Source organism: Tenebrio molitor, chromosome X (assembly GCF_963966145.1).
Source record: "Tenebrio molitor chromosome X, icTenMoli1.1, whole genome shotgun sequence".
Lineage (NCBI taxonomy): Eukaryota > Metazoa > Arthropoda > Insecta > Coleoptera > Tenebrionidae > Tenebrio > Tenebrio molitor.
The window spans coordinates 9,294,921-9,309,292 of NC_091055.1; the positions used below are offsets into that span (position 1 = coordinate 9,294,921).

The following is a 14,372-nucleotide window of genomic DNA, read 5'->3' on the forward strand; positions in this document are numbered from 1 at the left end:
ACCACAACAGGCGTCATGAATTCATGATGCATTTTTCAAATTATTCATGCGCACAATGAAAAATAAAAGCTTCATAGTTCGCTGCAGATATTCCCATTTTGCAAATAATAAAAAACAGATCAATGAAATCACGAAACACCTGTCAATCAAACGACTGATTTATTAGTTGCTTTCCATTAAAAGTTTTGTTTAAAAATAAATACACATTGCCATTTTTTTATTATCAATTTTCTTAATCATACTCAATATCGTTCGATCCAAAGGGTTTCGAGTGTTGGCGCAAAAATACGAATTATTTATAATTTCCGCAGCGTTAATATTTATTTAGGGTTTCATTTTAATCCCAACTTCAACCGCAGTACCTTAACATATTGATGTAGCTATGTCTACACATGTGTGTAGTAAAATATGGAGTTCACCCCTCGAAATACTAGGTACCAACCATGTTGCAAATATTGATCGGTGGAAATAAAAATTGTCTTATTAAAATTTAAGAAGAAATGATTGCATAATTTAAGTTAAGCGTAAAATCCTTAGTTCCATAATTAGCGCGTAGGTGCCCTTCACCTTGCATTTACCGACTGCAAAGTAAATATATAAATCACCTCTGTGTGTCACACACGTGTTACTTAGAAAATTTCTATTGGTCATTTATTTTTTCATTTTTGCTTTGGATTTTTTATTGTGTGTGTTGTAGAGATATGTGTAACTTGTGGGAGTAATATTGGTGGCGCATTTCTTTTCCAGTATAAAGGGCAAAGGGTTTAATGAAAATCTTATTTGCTTTGGTGAGCGTATTTTAGCGGTGACCGTTGCTTTTGGTTAGTGTGTTCGCATGTCCGTCGAGTAGGAGTGGTGTCGGAAGTATTGAAAATAAAAGGAGTGTGCGAGAAATGTTGTTGGTAAAATATCGTATTGAGTGTCAGTGTTCTAACACAATGAATGCGGTGTAAATTAAAAAATATCCGTCGGAGCGGGAAAAAGGTCCTGATAATGGAGTAGCGTTATAAGTTGTTCCCTTGGTGGTGATTAGGTATTATGGAAACAACAGCGACATCGATTGGAAACAAAATGTCAAAGAGGATAAAAACCGTAAAAATCCTTAACTGGAGTAGATTTAGGGCTCGAATGTCGGTGTTATTAATTGGTAAAAAAGCGTACCAAACACGTTCACCCTACGTGCAGGCTGGGACGCCCCGTAGTCTAGAACGACCAAGAACAAGACCACCAATAGACATAGCAATTTCATACTGACACATGACTAGCACTAGCTCCAGCGTTAGCGCATCACGCACGAGAACCCGCCACAAACTGTGTTCCGACGCCAGTCGACGGATTGACGGATGCAGCGAGCGCGCCTCAGAAAGGCGTCGCAAATGGGACAATATCGCCGGCAGGGGTGGATTGACCTAGGCCCGAAAGCCAACTTCAACCAACAATCTCAAGAATGCCCAACGCGCCCATTCGACGAAAATTTATGATACTAATTCCTAACATTTATAAATGCAAAACTGCTGTCGTTGGCCCGAAGGTAAGATGTTCCCTTCTGACAAGACAGATTCAACCGAATTTTTCTTTTTCTTAATTTCTTAATAAAACGGAGCTCGCCCGCGCCTCTCCTGAATACTACGCCCAACTGCGCTACAGGGTTGTCACAATAACACCAATTCTTCCATTTGTCACACACCGATCGCTTGTACTAACACGCAGTTTACCGGAACCGGTGATTTTTATGAATGTACATACACGTGTAAATAAATATAAATTTGATTTTTTTAATTTTGGCGACACGCTGGTGTAACGCAGGGTTCTAATTTAAACCCGTCACTATTTTTACATTTGCGACTGTGCTCAATTAACAAATTATACTCAAAGTGATGAAAGTCTGGAGATAGTTGCGGTTCCAAAATTAGCGAAAATCTTGTCTTGTGGCCCATGCGGTACGGCGGTGGATCCATTACATTGTAGGAGACACGGGTCCTAGGGCAGTGGCCGTCTTACGTAGGTAAATTTAGCGACTTCGTTTTACTGTACGGTTGTCTGCGTCTCACGCATCCGCAAATAGCTCCCTCGTAAAAACTGCAAATAACAAACGGATGATTCTGTCGGTATTTCAAACATTTCATTTCACTGAGCGCCATCGCGTAAATTATTCATCGATGGTCCAAAATATCTACAGCCTACAGCCGGGTTCAACCTGGACGGCGTTAACGCGAAAAATACACACGTGACAACAATTGGGACGATTTGAGCCTCCAATTGTCAAACGCGTACGTACGTGTTGGGTACACTTTTGAAAGATGGTCGAGATCAGAGGTGCGCATCACCTGTTTTTGTCAAAATACATCAAAGACAGATAAGTGTGCCTAAACAGAGCACAACACCCTAATTGCCCGATGCCAACTGCCAGAAAGCGATGGCGCAACAATTTTAAACAAAGTCAATCTTGTGCTGTAACAAGCGCAACATCAAACTATCACGACACTGAAAGAGGTGAAAAATCGCGGTTTTACAAAATTCTCAAGAAATTAATCAAGGAAAAGATCTGTCACTGGCGGCTGAGATAGGTATTTATAGAGAAGATCTACAAAAGTAGAGATTTCTCCTGGTTGTGAAACACAATATTTGCTGCTTCTTGCTTCGTGGAACGAACGCTATTAACACTGACACTTGACGTCTCAAAACCTGTCAATTACTTTTTTTAAGTTGAAACTTGAATTCTATGTATAAGCGTTGTGTAATTGTTAAACTGAAAATAATATTTAGAGTTTGCCAAAAATTCCGAATTCAAGTAAAACGCATAATATTTCGGTAACGTATCTGTTTTATTCTAGTGAGTGATTTTAATGATTGAAGACGTTTTGAATTTGGCGCCATACTAATTTATTTTTATGTTGGTAGTATCGAATGAGATCTGATGGATGATGGATAGGAGTTGTCAGTGGCGTCTCCAATAGCGATGGTTATTTTCACATTATATTTGGACCCAAAATAGTCAATTTTAATATAATAACCACCATTGGCGTCTCAGCATAAAATGACCCCTTTAGAAAAATTCACGAGTTGGCCTAGACATTAGTAACGAAAATTACCAGACTCTTGCAATTTAACCACATTAAAAAGATGAGATTCACTAAAAACTATGGCGCCAAATTCAAACGTCCTCAATCATTTACAATCACCCTGTATGTATCTATACAGAAAAATATCTAGTTGGTGCAGGTAGAAACTTGGTGTTTAAAGGGTTGCATATATTTCGCATGGTGATCCAAGTGATCTTTGGTGTAACGATGATTTCTGATAAATTTCGAGGTCAGCGGAGCCTCGTAGGATTATTGAATCCTTATCATAACGATATAAAAGGTTTAGTAAATGAAATGGAAGAAAAAAATAGTTTGAAAGTAGTTTGACCTTTAACAAAGGAAAAGACGGAAGTTTTTAAAAAACTGCTACATAATCATTCAATAAGATGTCTAAAATGTTTTCCATTACCTTCCATAAAAAGGTAGGTAAAGTTCTTTACAAGTTCTTAAGTTATATTTTATTGAAATCTGATTTAGTTTCGCAGTTTTAATGTAAAAATAAGATATTTTAGAGTTCCAAACAAGATGAAGATTCAGGATGAGCGATCACGAGTAGAACGGTTTCGAAGTAAAAGATATTTTATTCATTGCAGCTAATCGTAAACAGGAGATGTTTTTTATGTGTATCTTTCGGTGTTGCGAAGTTGATGAAAGTGGTGTATTCGGGAGAATGTGAGAAAATTTGGCAAAAAAAGAAACTCTGAAGGTCATTGTCGTTTTTTATGATTAATAAATTCTGAAAGTTTTTGGGGTCGAGAGGAATGCTTTCGTAACTGTAAGTGGTCATTATCGTTTGCCTAAGAGACATAAATAAATGGTCGTCCACAAAGATTAAAATAGTTGGACGTTCTATTTTGAGTGGTATCATACAAATTCAAAGAGTTTTGTAAACAGGCGAGGGAATACAAAAGAAAGCTTTAAATAACTTGTCCAGACTGTGAAAAATTTTCAGGAGAGGTGTCTATTTCTGAAAGAAAAATTTTGGATGCAGTTCACTACTTCCTTTGGCTTTATGCAAAGTAGTTCAAAAATTACAGGTCGGTGAAGAAGATGCGAGTAAACATCGACTTATTCGAAAAGTTTAAATTCTTTTCACGTCTCGAACTTTTCAGATCAATGTCCGTAAATTTACATTAATGATGTGCGTTGAAAATTGAACTGGCTCAATATTTCACATCTTAATAGTTCCATTTCGAACTTGTCAGCAACTGCTATTATTTCAATTTAAAAAGTATGAATGAATCGACAGATACTAAGAACCGTTTCCTTAACATTATTCGGGCAAATCTACTTCTTCCTTTTTCTTTCTCTCTCATAATTGGCTTAGACCTTTCTCGAGCCTGAAACTCTAATAAATTAATACAAATTTTAAAAGTTTCCGTAATAATTGCAAACTTCACTCGGAGTTCGCCGTAACCGGTCGAAAAACGCGAACTTCCCTTTACGAGGCCTCGTTAAAAACGTGCACAACTGCAGCTATATACGTAGGTACGGTAGGTACCCTTTTAATCGTCGAGGGCTCCGTTCGGTTGCTTCCTCTCCTCTCGATTACCGAGCCGGTGCATTTCTCGTTAGGGGGCGACGTGGGGCGTCGAAGTCAATGGCGCGATGACAAATCGGCCGGTTTTGCGGGGAAACATGTCCTAATACCGCGTAAAACATCCGAACAGCTCCCCGAACACGGCCGTGGAAGAAACGTTAGTTCCTTTGAGCAATTAGGATTATCAGAATATCCCCAACCAGTGTTTATGCAATTTCTTTTCGGCTTAACGACATGTGCGGAACCTCAATTTCCGTCAGTCCCGTCTCACTTATCACGTGCTTCTCATCAGGACTATTGCGTAGTCAAGATACGTGACATTCTTTCCTAATATCGTTCGTCCATATCTAATGCAACTCTCATCTGAATCAGCTCAAAGAGGAGGATCCGTTCGCCAATCAGATTAGGTCAAATCGAGTTTGACTTATCCGTTTTGGAAGGTGTAGCTATCCTATTTATATCCAACTTCAGACTTGTCCAAGTCAACGGAATCCCGTTAGTTCCACGTGTGGTCCCCAATAAATATCACAATGGTCCCACTGGAAACACTCGTTCCCAATTAAACCGGTCAAACATTAACTTCTCTTTATCAAGGACCAATCCTTCAATCACACTTCGACGGAAACCCCAAATACCTACAAGTCCTTTAACAACTACACGTATACCGCAACTTTACCGTAACATTAAAGGATTAATTACTTCCCAAACTATACCGACCGCAACTGCAAAAATGCACCACTGACTAGACACAGATTCTGCACCGGCAAAGCCATTTTGAACTCGCTTTTCTCAAAAAAAAACACACAAAAACGCTTGGCCACTCGCAGAAACTTTTACTTTAAATAATCAACTTTTTTAAATGAATTTTTGCTGAAAAATACTGAATAAAAGTTGAGCTTTGAAAGTAAAACGTGTATTTCAATTTCACATGTTTTTTTTTTTTTGTTGCCCCTCTCTGTGTGTACAATTTCTGGAGTTCAGACAATTTTAACAAAATTATAAACTTCGAAGTAGGTGTACAATTTACATATTTATAAATATATTGGTGGTTAGTGTTTTTTTTTAGTGTTCAGAATTTTTGAACCTGTAATAATGGGGCCTGAAACGTATTTCCTTTGAGCCGTGTGCGTCGGTGGATATTTTAAATTTGTGTAAAAGTTGAACTGTTTTTGCACCTATCAACTGCAGGTGAGTAAACAGCGGTAACCGTTTTGAAGAAGAAATAAAAAGCTTGGTAATGGGGCTTCTGATAGAATAAAACATTGGCGAGGAGCTGTTAAAAGAATTTTTTGTGGGGCCAGTGTGAAGTGCAGGAGATAAATCGACAAAACGATACTTTAAGTAGTTGCATCATGGTATAAAAAGGCGGCTGGTGGTGAGCGTGTTTTGTGTTGCAACCGAGTGTGGATAAGTTGGGTTAAACTGCATACCAAGTCAGTTGCTGGAGATTTAGTAAAGTAAAGCCCAAGTACTCTGCTTCATATTAATATTTGGCAACAGCTGTGGTCTTCTGGAGTGAACCCTTGTAATTAAAGGTTGACTGTTAGTCGGTATATGCTAATAAAAACAACCGACTTGTCGTTGACAAGGGTTCCGGCTAATTCTTTTCTCCAAGTCGGAAGATCGATGTAACATTGGTTGCATAAGCACCAGGCGCTGCGATAATACGGTTAAGCGGTGTATCGAAATGGCGCCTTGTACGGGTTTATCAGAGGAATTTAGTGTTTCAAGTGGTGCATTATATACAAATGTGCTATTATTTAATGTCAGTTGTAACAAGAGGTATTAACTTGGGGAATATGATACATAAAGGTGATTTATCAGTCTCGGCACGAGATTTCTAATTTAAGTTTCTCCAGCGTCTTGCTTTGTCTTTGGCAACAATAGTAAGTATAAGCTGTCTCGAGCTTACTTATAATAGCTTTCCCCACAACATAGAATATTTGAATAAACAGAAGTGGCAGGTAATGTAATAATTGTTTACTCTACCCAGTCGAATTATCTTCCTATTTTCCGCAAACTCGACATAGATTTAGATAATAAAGAGCACGTGTAAGTTTAAAATATCGATTCATCCCTCGTGGCGATATAAATTCGCTTTAATTTCAACCCTTACATTAATTTTTAACCCTTCAACGACGCCTTCGGCGCTACTCACAAGCTGTACCCAAACACGCCTGGATTCACACCGAATATCGCCAATTACTCTCACGCAATTGCCACGTTTATTAAAAATCACTCCAAGAACAAACTTTTATTCCATAAATCACAGTCTCGACGCCAATTAGACCCAACCAATAAATGCAGGTTAACAACAATGACAGATTGTAAATAAAACCACCACACTAATGACTATTTGAACTCGCGTGATTCATCGATTCGGCTTAGGACAATTAATAACACTAATAACAGTTGGTCTAATTTTTACGACATTAGCCTTTAATTTATTTACAATACGTGCATGTGCGAATTCATCTTTTAAGCTGTGGACGTAAAGTATAAAATTTAATAATTTCGCTCAAATGCATTTGTACAGTATTCATTTGAAGAGTCTGAAAATCGGGCTGTAAAAAGGACTTTACGATTTGCGATATCTCAGATGTGGGAGGCACACGAATATGAATATTTATACATTTCGACTTCCTTACGAGCGAGCGCTATCCAATTTTTTTATTGCTTGGGTTGCCACATGCTTAAACTTCTCCAATTTTGTTCTAATTTACGTAACTGATTCCCTTTCCGAACTGATTTTACTGTTATCAATACACAAAACTTTGCGCTTTTTCCACCCCGTCTGATCCGTTTTCATCCTTTCTTTATTATTTTTTCGTTTAAAGTATTTCGAGTTGTCTCCGTTAAAAGCGTATTTGGGTCATAACATTTTTTAAACGGTTTCACTCCATAAAGCAATCGTATAGTTCCCGGACGCCGATAGCTCCACTCCAATTTAATTCCGACCAGAGAATTCCTCCAAACGCGAAACATTTCCTACACTACCCAAAAATAATCACACTATCACATTTTAACTGCATTACAGAATTTACATAAGTTACAATCGTTTTTAATCGATCGGTACGGAATCCTAAATAGAACTTGTGAATACATATATCAGGACATTTTAGAACCGCCCTGTCGGATTTTAGCATGTTTGTGGGTTTGATTTAATTTGAAAATATGACACTGACATAATGCCTTAAACAGACTGTGATGATATCGGTTCATTAGGCCTCTTCCAATTTATATTGCTTGATCAATAGATTCACCAACAAGCTTTATTTATTACTATTGCAATTATCACCAATAAAATTGTGATCGCATTTTTTTTTTAATTTAAAAGCTAGGAAAAGCCTTGTGGGTTGAACGGTTGTAAGAAAAATGACACAAAAGATTGCGATATTACATTGTACGAATCTATTTAAAGTTGACGAAATAGAAGAACCTTGAGGTCATCGTACCGTGGTGTAAAAAATCCAAGATGCTTCAGTATGTGTGGCGGCGAGTGTCGGCTCCGTCAGCCACAAATTTGTGGCGGATCGGTTTCACAGTATCTTTTATTCACTAAAAGAATAAATAGTTAGTTTACACATGCTTTGGTAGTATTGAAAAGGCTGCCTTTCATCGTGTTTAAATTTATTACTAAACGGTCTCGCCGAGAAGTTTAAGTGTTTATTAAGAAAACCATATGGTCACGTGTTTCTTGTTTGAGCACCCTTTTTCGAGCATTCTCTTAAATAGCTCTACTGCAAGCAGACTTGAAAGCGTTTGACGTTTACACTGTTGACAGATATTTTCGATGGTTTTGTTGGAGTTTCCGGGTTTTCGGTTTCACACCCCGACCGTAAAAATATACAAAACAGAGAACTTCTCAGTTTACATCTGATCACGTCAGCTCGAGGTCCATTAAACAGTTTTCTAATCGCTGCGCCAGATTAAAAAAATTGTTTGTGAAACGGCGGAGCGTTAACGTCATAGTGGGTGTCACCGATAAGACGGATGAAGTTTATTTGACGTTTTGAAAGACAAAACCGGGATAGAAGTTTTACAGTGCCATTTGGAAGCTCCATTTGATGTGTTGTCACGTACGATGCTTGACGGATCGACAATTTAATATATTTTCACTCGCTATTAACAACTTTGTGCGGTAAAAGTTATTCGAGATAAACGAGTCGCGAATTCGTACGTTTTGAATTTGCTCTAGCATATATAGTCTCTAACAAGCTTACTCGGAAGCGTTTCCTTTCTCTGATATAGGAGCTTAGCAGTAAGAAGAACGGCCCTTAAAAAGGATAATAAATAGCACCACGGAACGCCATCTCTATTGTAAACCTGTGTCGCGGTATACAACACATCCACTCAGGAAATTTTGTCAATTTAGTCAAATTGGAAAATGTGATAACTCACGTATTACCGAATATTTTATACGGCAAATTGTTTAACAAAATTACCACGGACTGAATTAGCCAAATTCTCCAATAAACAGTTACTGTTGTATACGATCGGTTAATCTAAAATTTGTGTTTTTTTTCTCAATCATGAATAGTGTAAATATTAAAATGAATGTTGAGTAAATTTTGGCAGAGAAAATTTGTTGGCCCGGCGCCTCCACCAAAATTACACTCCAATGCAAATAACACAATAACTAGAATTAAATTTCATTTGTGGCTTGATTTTTCCGCCGAAGAATATTATCATAAATCATCACTAATGCGTCACTAATGACCGAAAATATTTTCAATCGGTCTTTTCACTGAAAACACAATGGCATCCAATTAAGGTGATTCGTGTTTGTTAATAATAAGTATGAATGTATACTTAAAAGAATTTCTCTAATTGGAATGGATTTTGGTAAGATGTCGTCAATTTGGAAAAAATGTGACTGGGGATGTGATAAAGTCGATTGGTTGCAAAGTGCTTAAAAACAGTTGGGTGGGATCGTTGTCCGATATCCGGGCCACTCTGGAATAGCTTGAAATATTGTCAATATATTTTATCTACAGTATTACATGAATTTTTCAAGTAACATCGGACCGGTTTGAGACTCTGTGTGAATTTTAAAACCGTGCAGACAGACAAGTCTTGGTCACAATTCAATTATTTCAGTCGAGTGTTTTATCGACATCTCAGCCGGTAATTAATTTATGAAATTCAGGTCAAGTCTTGCAAATTTAGGGTTCATCGAGTGGGATGTTTGCAGGTGGCAATAGTTCGTGTTGAACGAGTTAACAATAGATATGCAGTTGTTCATAAAGTACAAATCCCATCAGCAGCCGAAGTTGATATGATTTATGACGGGGCTTAATGACCGTAATGCGTTGTCCACCGCCCCCATCTACGAACAACGACCAAGGAGATCGCCGAAACTGCTATCTATATTATATGCCATTTAGGTCCACTTAATTTTACTTGTATTGTACAAAAAGATCGTTAAATGGAAAAGTAAATTACAGTTCGACTAATTTTATCTTTACGACCACACATTAAATTCATTTTTTGGGAAAAATGAAAAAAATTACAGGAAATGGCGAGCTCGACGCATCGGCTAATTTCTCGGTGCCACCGCTCGTTTCCTTTCGTATTTCAACAAAACTGTCGGAATTTTTTTTAAATAAAGCTTCAATTGATAACAATCTGTCGAGCGAAGTTGATCATCCAACCCGGCGCATCCGCCATTTCCATTCTAGCGCGAGCGCCATTTTTAATTAAATTTTCACTTTAAACAAAATGATTAGTCAAATTTGCATTCTCCAATGTTATTATGTGCAAGTCATGCGTAAATCTGTTTGTTATTTTATGCACCAATCGAGCCTCGTTATCCGGTAGATTTTCACCGTCATATATTAATTAATTTGGGAGGTAATTCGAACGTCGCCAAGGGACAGATGTAACTTCTACAACGGGAATTATAAGGCGGTGGCTCAAACACGTGTCATTACAAATGACGCCATTTTTGGAAATTGCACGGTAATAAAAAGTTAATATCAGACGCCATAAATTCTTTTACGTCTATTATTCGAAAGTACAAATTAGTATGATGTAAGCGCGGTGAAGAAATGAAATTAATACGGCAAGTTGTTTTATGGGGCGGGTTTTGCTATTTTGTTTACATGTAACAAAGTTACTAGCTGCGTTATTGCTTTGAGGGTTGCCTTCTGCTCAAGAAACTTCGACGTTTATTTCCGACCTTCCTGAAGGGAAAAAATCGTTACTTTATATAAACCAGTTCCTTAAGTACTCCATAATCCTTAATACTTTTTTTCCTCGACGTTTTCAACTATCAATCAAAATAAAGTCCCATCAAATTAATAATTGTTAATGAAACCGTTCCAAAACTGTCAGTTAAGCTTTTACATTCTACGCGTATAAAGCCATCGAATTTTAAGATAAGACCAGAATGACGACGCTAAAATAAAAGCACAGCCACGAACATCAAAGAGGAGGCTAAAACAACCAAAAAATAATAGTTAAACTCCGATATTTTGCTCGCTCGCTACGAAATCCTCCTCAGATTAGCGCGCCTTTTCAAGAAGGGCCGTTGTCCTTCTAAGCTCATACAACTATTGCCGCTCGTAAAGCCGACCCAAAATGCAATGAATGCGGCTCCAACGGCGCCATATTTTTAATTACATTACATACAAGATTATTATTACTACGAACTCGACCAAATTTATAACGTACAACGAATAAACTTAAACGAAACACCCCAAAAATATCACCATCAAAATTTCTTTTCCAATTTATTTTTTATCAGAGACAATCCTAAAACGATTTCACGTAGGAAAAATTCCTTTGAACAAGTTTTATAATTAAACAAAATTGCTCAACTACACGAATAATTGCATTTAGTTGTTGGACGGCTAGGAAATCATGTTTGTCGTTACTCGATTTATTTTCTATTAAAAAAAATAAAAAAAATTATTTATCGCGTCATCTGATTTGAAAATTGTGGGTTTCAATTTTTATTCTTTCAAATGTGCAATTCAATTTGCAACGATGATTTTATCTCGCAAAAATAAAATCGCACCAGAACAAATAAGTGAGTTAGAAAGTTCCAAGTATTGCAGATATACGGAGTTACTAACTACTTATTGTAAGTGTTTGTTATACCGTGGTGTGATTGCTTGGTTGCCTGAAACCAAGAGGCTTCTAAATAATGTAAATTAAAATAAAAAAGTTGTCACAAAGTTTGTTCAATCTATTAAAATATTGAAAAATGACAAAAGTTTACACATAACACAAAAACACTCCACGCATTATTTATTGTTGAATAATGTTCCATTTCGATAATAGACTACTCCTACTACATATATGGGCCATAAAATCAATAGATTTTATGATTATTAAAATTAGTCATAATTAAACGATTTTTAGGTCTATAATCAATAGTTTTAATAATTATTATATTCTTCACGTTGATTACATAGCTCTAAAGACAGAGTTTTTTGCAAATCTCGCCCAATTCCTATACATTTTATTTCATTACCCTTATATTCCTAACCAAGCAGTATATGTATTTGTACAATAAGTTAATTGAACAATAACTGCCCTGGTCAACGTATGTAATATATCGTTATTTTTTATCTCTGTCATACCTTTTTGTTCTTGAGTCTTTTCTATACAGGCTGATTGACGTAGCCCGCTCGTTAGAAACTTTCTGATTTCCTAAAATCGTATTAATATGAAAATTGGTAGCCAACTATATATAATAGACTGCTCCAAGTTCAAATAAAATATTTTCAAAATGGCAACACTTCCGGAAATACCGGAAATTTTTTGATTTCAAATTCCTATTCTACGTTAAATTTTGAGTTTAGAACTTCCTTTTGTCAACACTTATCTATAATCGTTTTTGAGCTATGTCATCTTTTTCGCAAAAAAACGGGGTTGCAGGGCTTCATTAAAAAATATATTACTCTTTAACCAGTGGAAATAAATAATTGATTTTTTTTTAATTGAGTTCTTAAAGGTTTGGCCGATTTTTTCCGCTATTACCTGACCTGACCTAACTTTGCACTCGCAGTAGTGTGGATGGGTAAAGGTATATCGGCCAATAGGATCGACAGTTAGATTAGAATTTAAACATGGGCTCAAACAGTGAAACTATTCTACGACGAGGCATCATTGGAAGAAACAAATTCTGTAGCTGCCGCAACTTCACTTTCAAATTTGATTGAATTTGTGTTTAAGGTTTTGTTGTAAAATAATTAGGAGAACCAATATCAGAGGATTTTCACTATTGCACGTAAAGTGCCTATGTATGTACCAAAATCCATTCTACACTTTAGATATTGATATAAAAACGATTGTTTCAAAAATTACAAGTATGTAATTCTGAATTCAATATAGAAAGGTGGTTGCTAACAAAAATTTCGCATTGATTTACGTAAAAATCGAGTAAAAAATATACTAAATGCCAAAGTCGACGGTAATTATGATTATGAAATATCTGATAATATCTGTTTGTACCAACAGCAGTAAAAGTCTCACTAGAAACTGAAACAATATTATCATCGTTATTAGTTAGCAAATCTAAATTTCTTTGTGGTTGGAATGCACTTAACTGTTACCGTAGTAATTTGTGACCTTCTGGAAGTGGAAACTGACGCGTTGTGAATAATAAGAGTAAAATTTCTAGGGCTTTTATAGTATTTTCTAAAGCTATTTAGTTGTTGTTTTTGATGTAACGATGTAACTTTATTTAGCAAAACAAAATTTTCTGAACTAGAAGTTAACTGGACATTAATAGATTATCACAACATTAATTACTATACATATAAATGCTGTAGTTGCACCACAAAGAATGGCAAAGAATGATGAAAATATTTACTTAGAAATGAAACAAATCATGTTAGATTTCCCGAAGCTCCATGAACCGAAGGTACATTTTTTTCGAGGATAAATGACAGATTATGGGGTAAGTATATTTATCACGTAATCAAATTTAAAAAAAAAAAACTGAAAAGTTGTAAAGAAAACAGAAACAGAACTAGAAAGACTAAATAAAACTATTAAATTAAGAGAAAAATAGATTGATGAAATTAAAAATGTAAAAAAAAAGAAAAAATATGTATTACGATATCAAATTTTCTCCAACGCAAATAAGTGTATTTTCACCTGCTTTAATTCCTGCTGCAATAGCTGTTGCAAAAGCATTGGGATTAGGTGTAGCTGGTTATGCAGGTACAAAAAGCTTTTGGAGACGGCATAAAAACGAATAAAAAAAGACCCCGAAGACACATGATAGTAACTATCATTGTAAAATCACGGGAAATTCAGGATAGGTACAATGATGATGTCAAAAATTATTTTGTTCTTACTACTACTAGGGTTAGTCTTGAAAAAGGCTCTGTTAGTACCTTAAATTATTCAGTACAACGTAATTAACAATTCAAAAACTGATAAACAATGAAAACTGAAAGTGACATGTTCGAACTGTCAAATTAAATGTCACATTTACAAATTTATACGTGTACCATAAATTACAGGCGAGTAAGATAACCTTGTGCGTTGAACGTACTTTTCCTCTTTGACACTGTTTAAAAAAAGTCGGTGGAGAGAAGAGCACGTAAAAATAAAATTAAATAAGACTGATGTTTGAGCAACATTTGTTCTCTGTTGTAAGAGAAATATTATCTTAGCGTCCGCACTTGGCGGGGTCAGACGAATGAAGTTATCAAAAATCGCAAATCTTAGCATCGCGTCCAGTTCCATGGCAACTCTTTATACGTCCGACATTTATACGTATTAATTTA

The 14,372-nt window shown here is 36.1% G+C and overlaps 1 protein-coding gene across 7 annotated transcripts in view; it reads right to left on the reverse strand.

Annotated features, from left to right (window-relative positions):
• LOC138139699 (protein eva-1 homolog C) overlaps positions 1 to 14,372 on the reverse strand; it is an 80,271-nt gene that overhangs the window by 9,304 nt on the left and 56,595 nt on the right. For 2 of the 7 annotated variants that reach the window (XM_069060107.1, XM_069060105.1), the window contains exon 1: positions 1,162 to 1,331. The exons of 2 other annotated variants lie outside the window; for them this stretch is intronic. In XM_069060107.1, the coding sequence (XP_068916208.1) occupies positions 1,162 to 1,249 (88 nt within the window). In that variant the 5' untranslated portion in view covers positions 1,250 to 1,331. Of the gene's footprint in view, positions 1 to 1,161; positions 1,332 to 14,372 lie in introns of those variants that run through there. 3 more of the 7 variants (XM_069060110.1, XM_069060112.1, XM_069060111.1) reach the window with 2 other exon arrangements.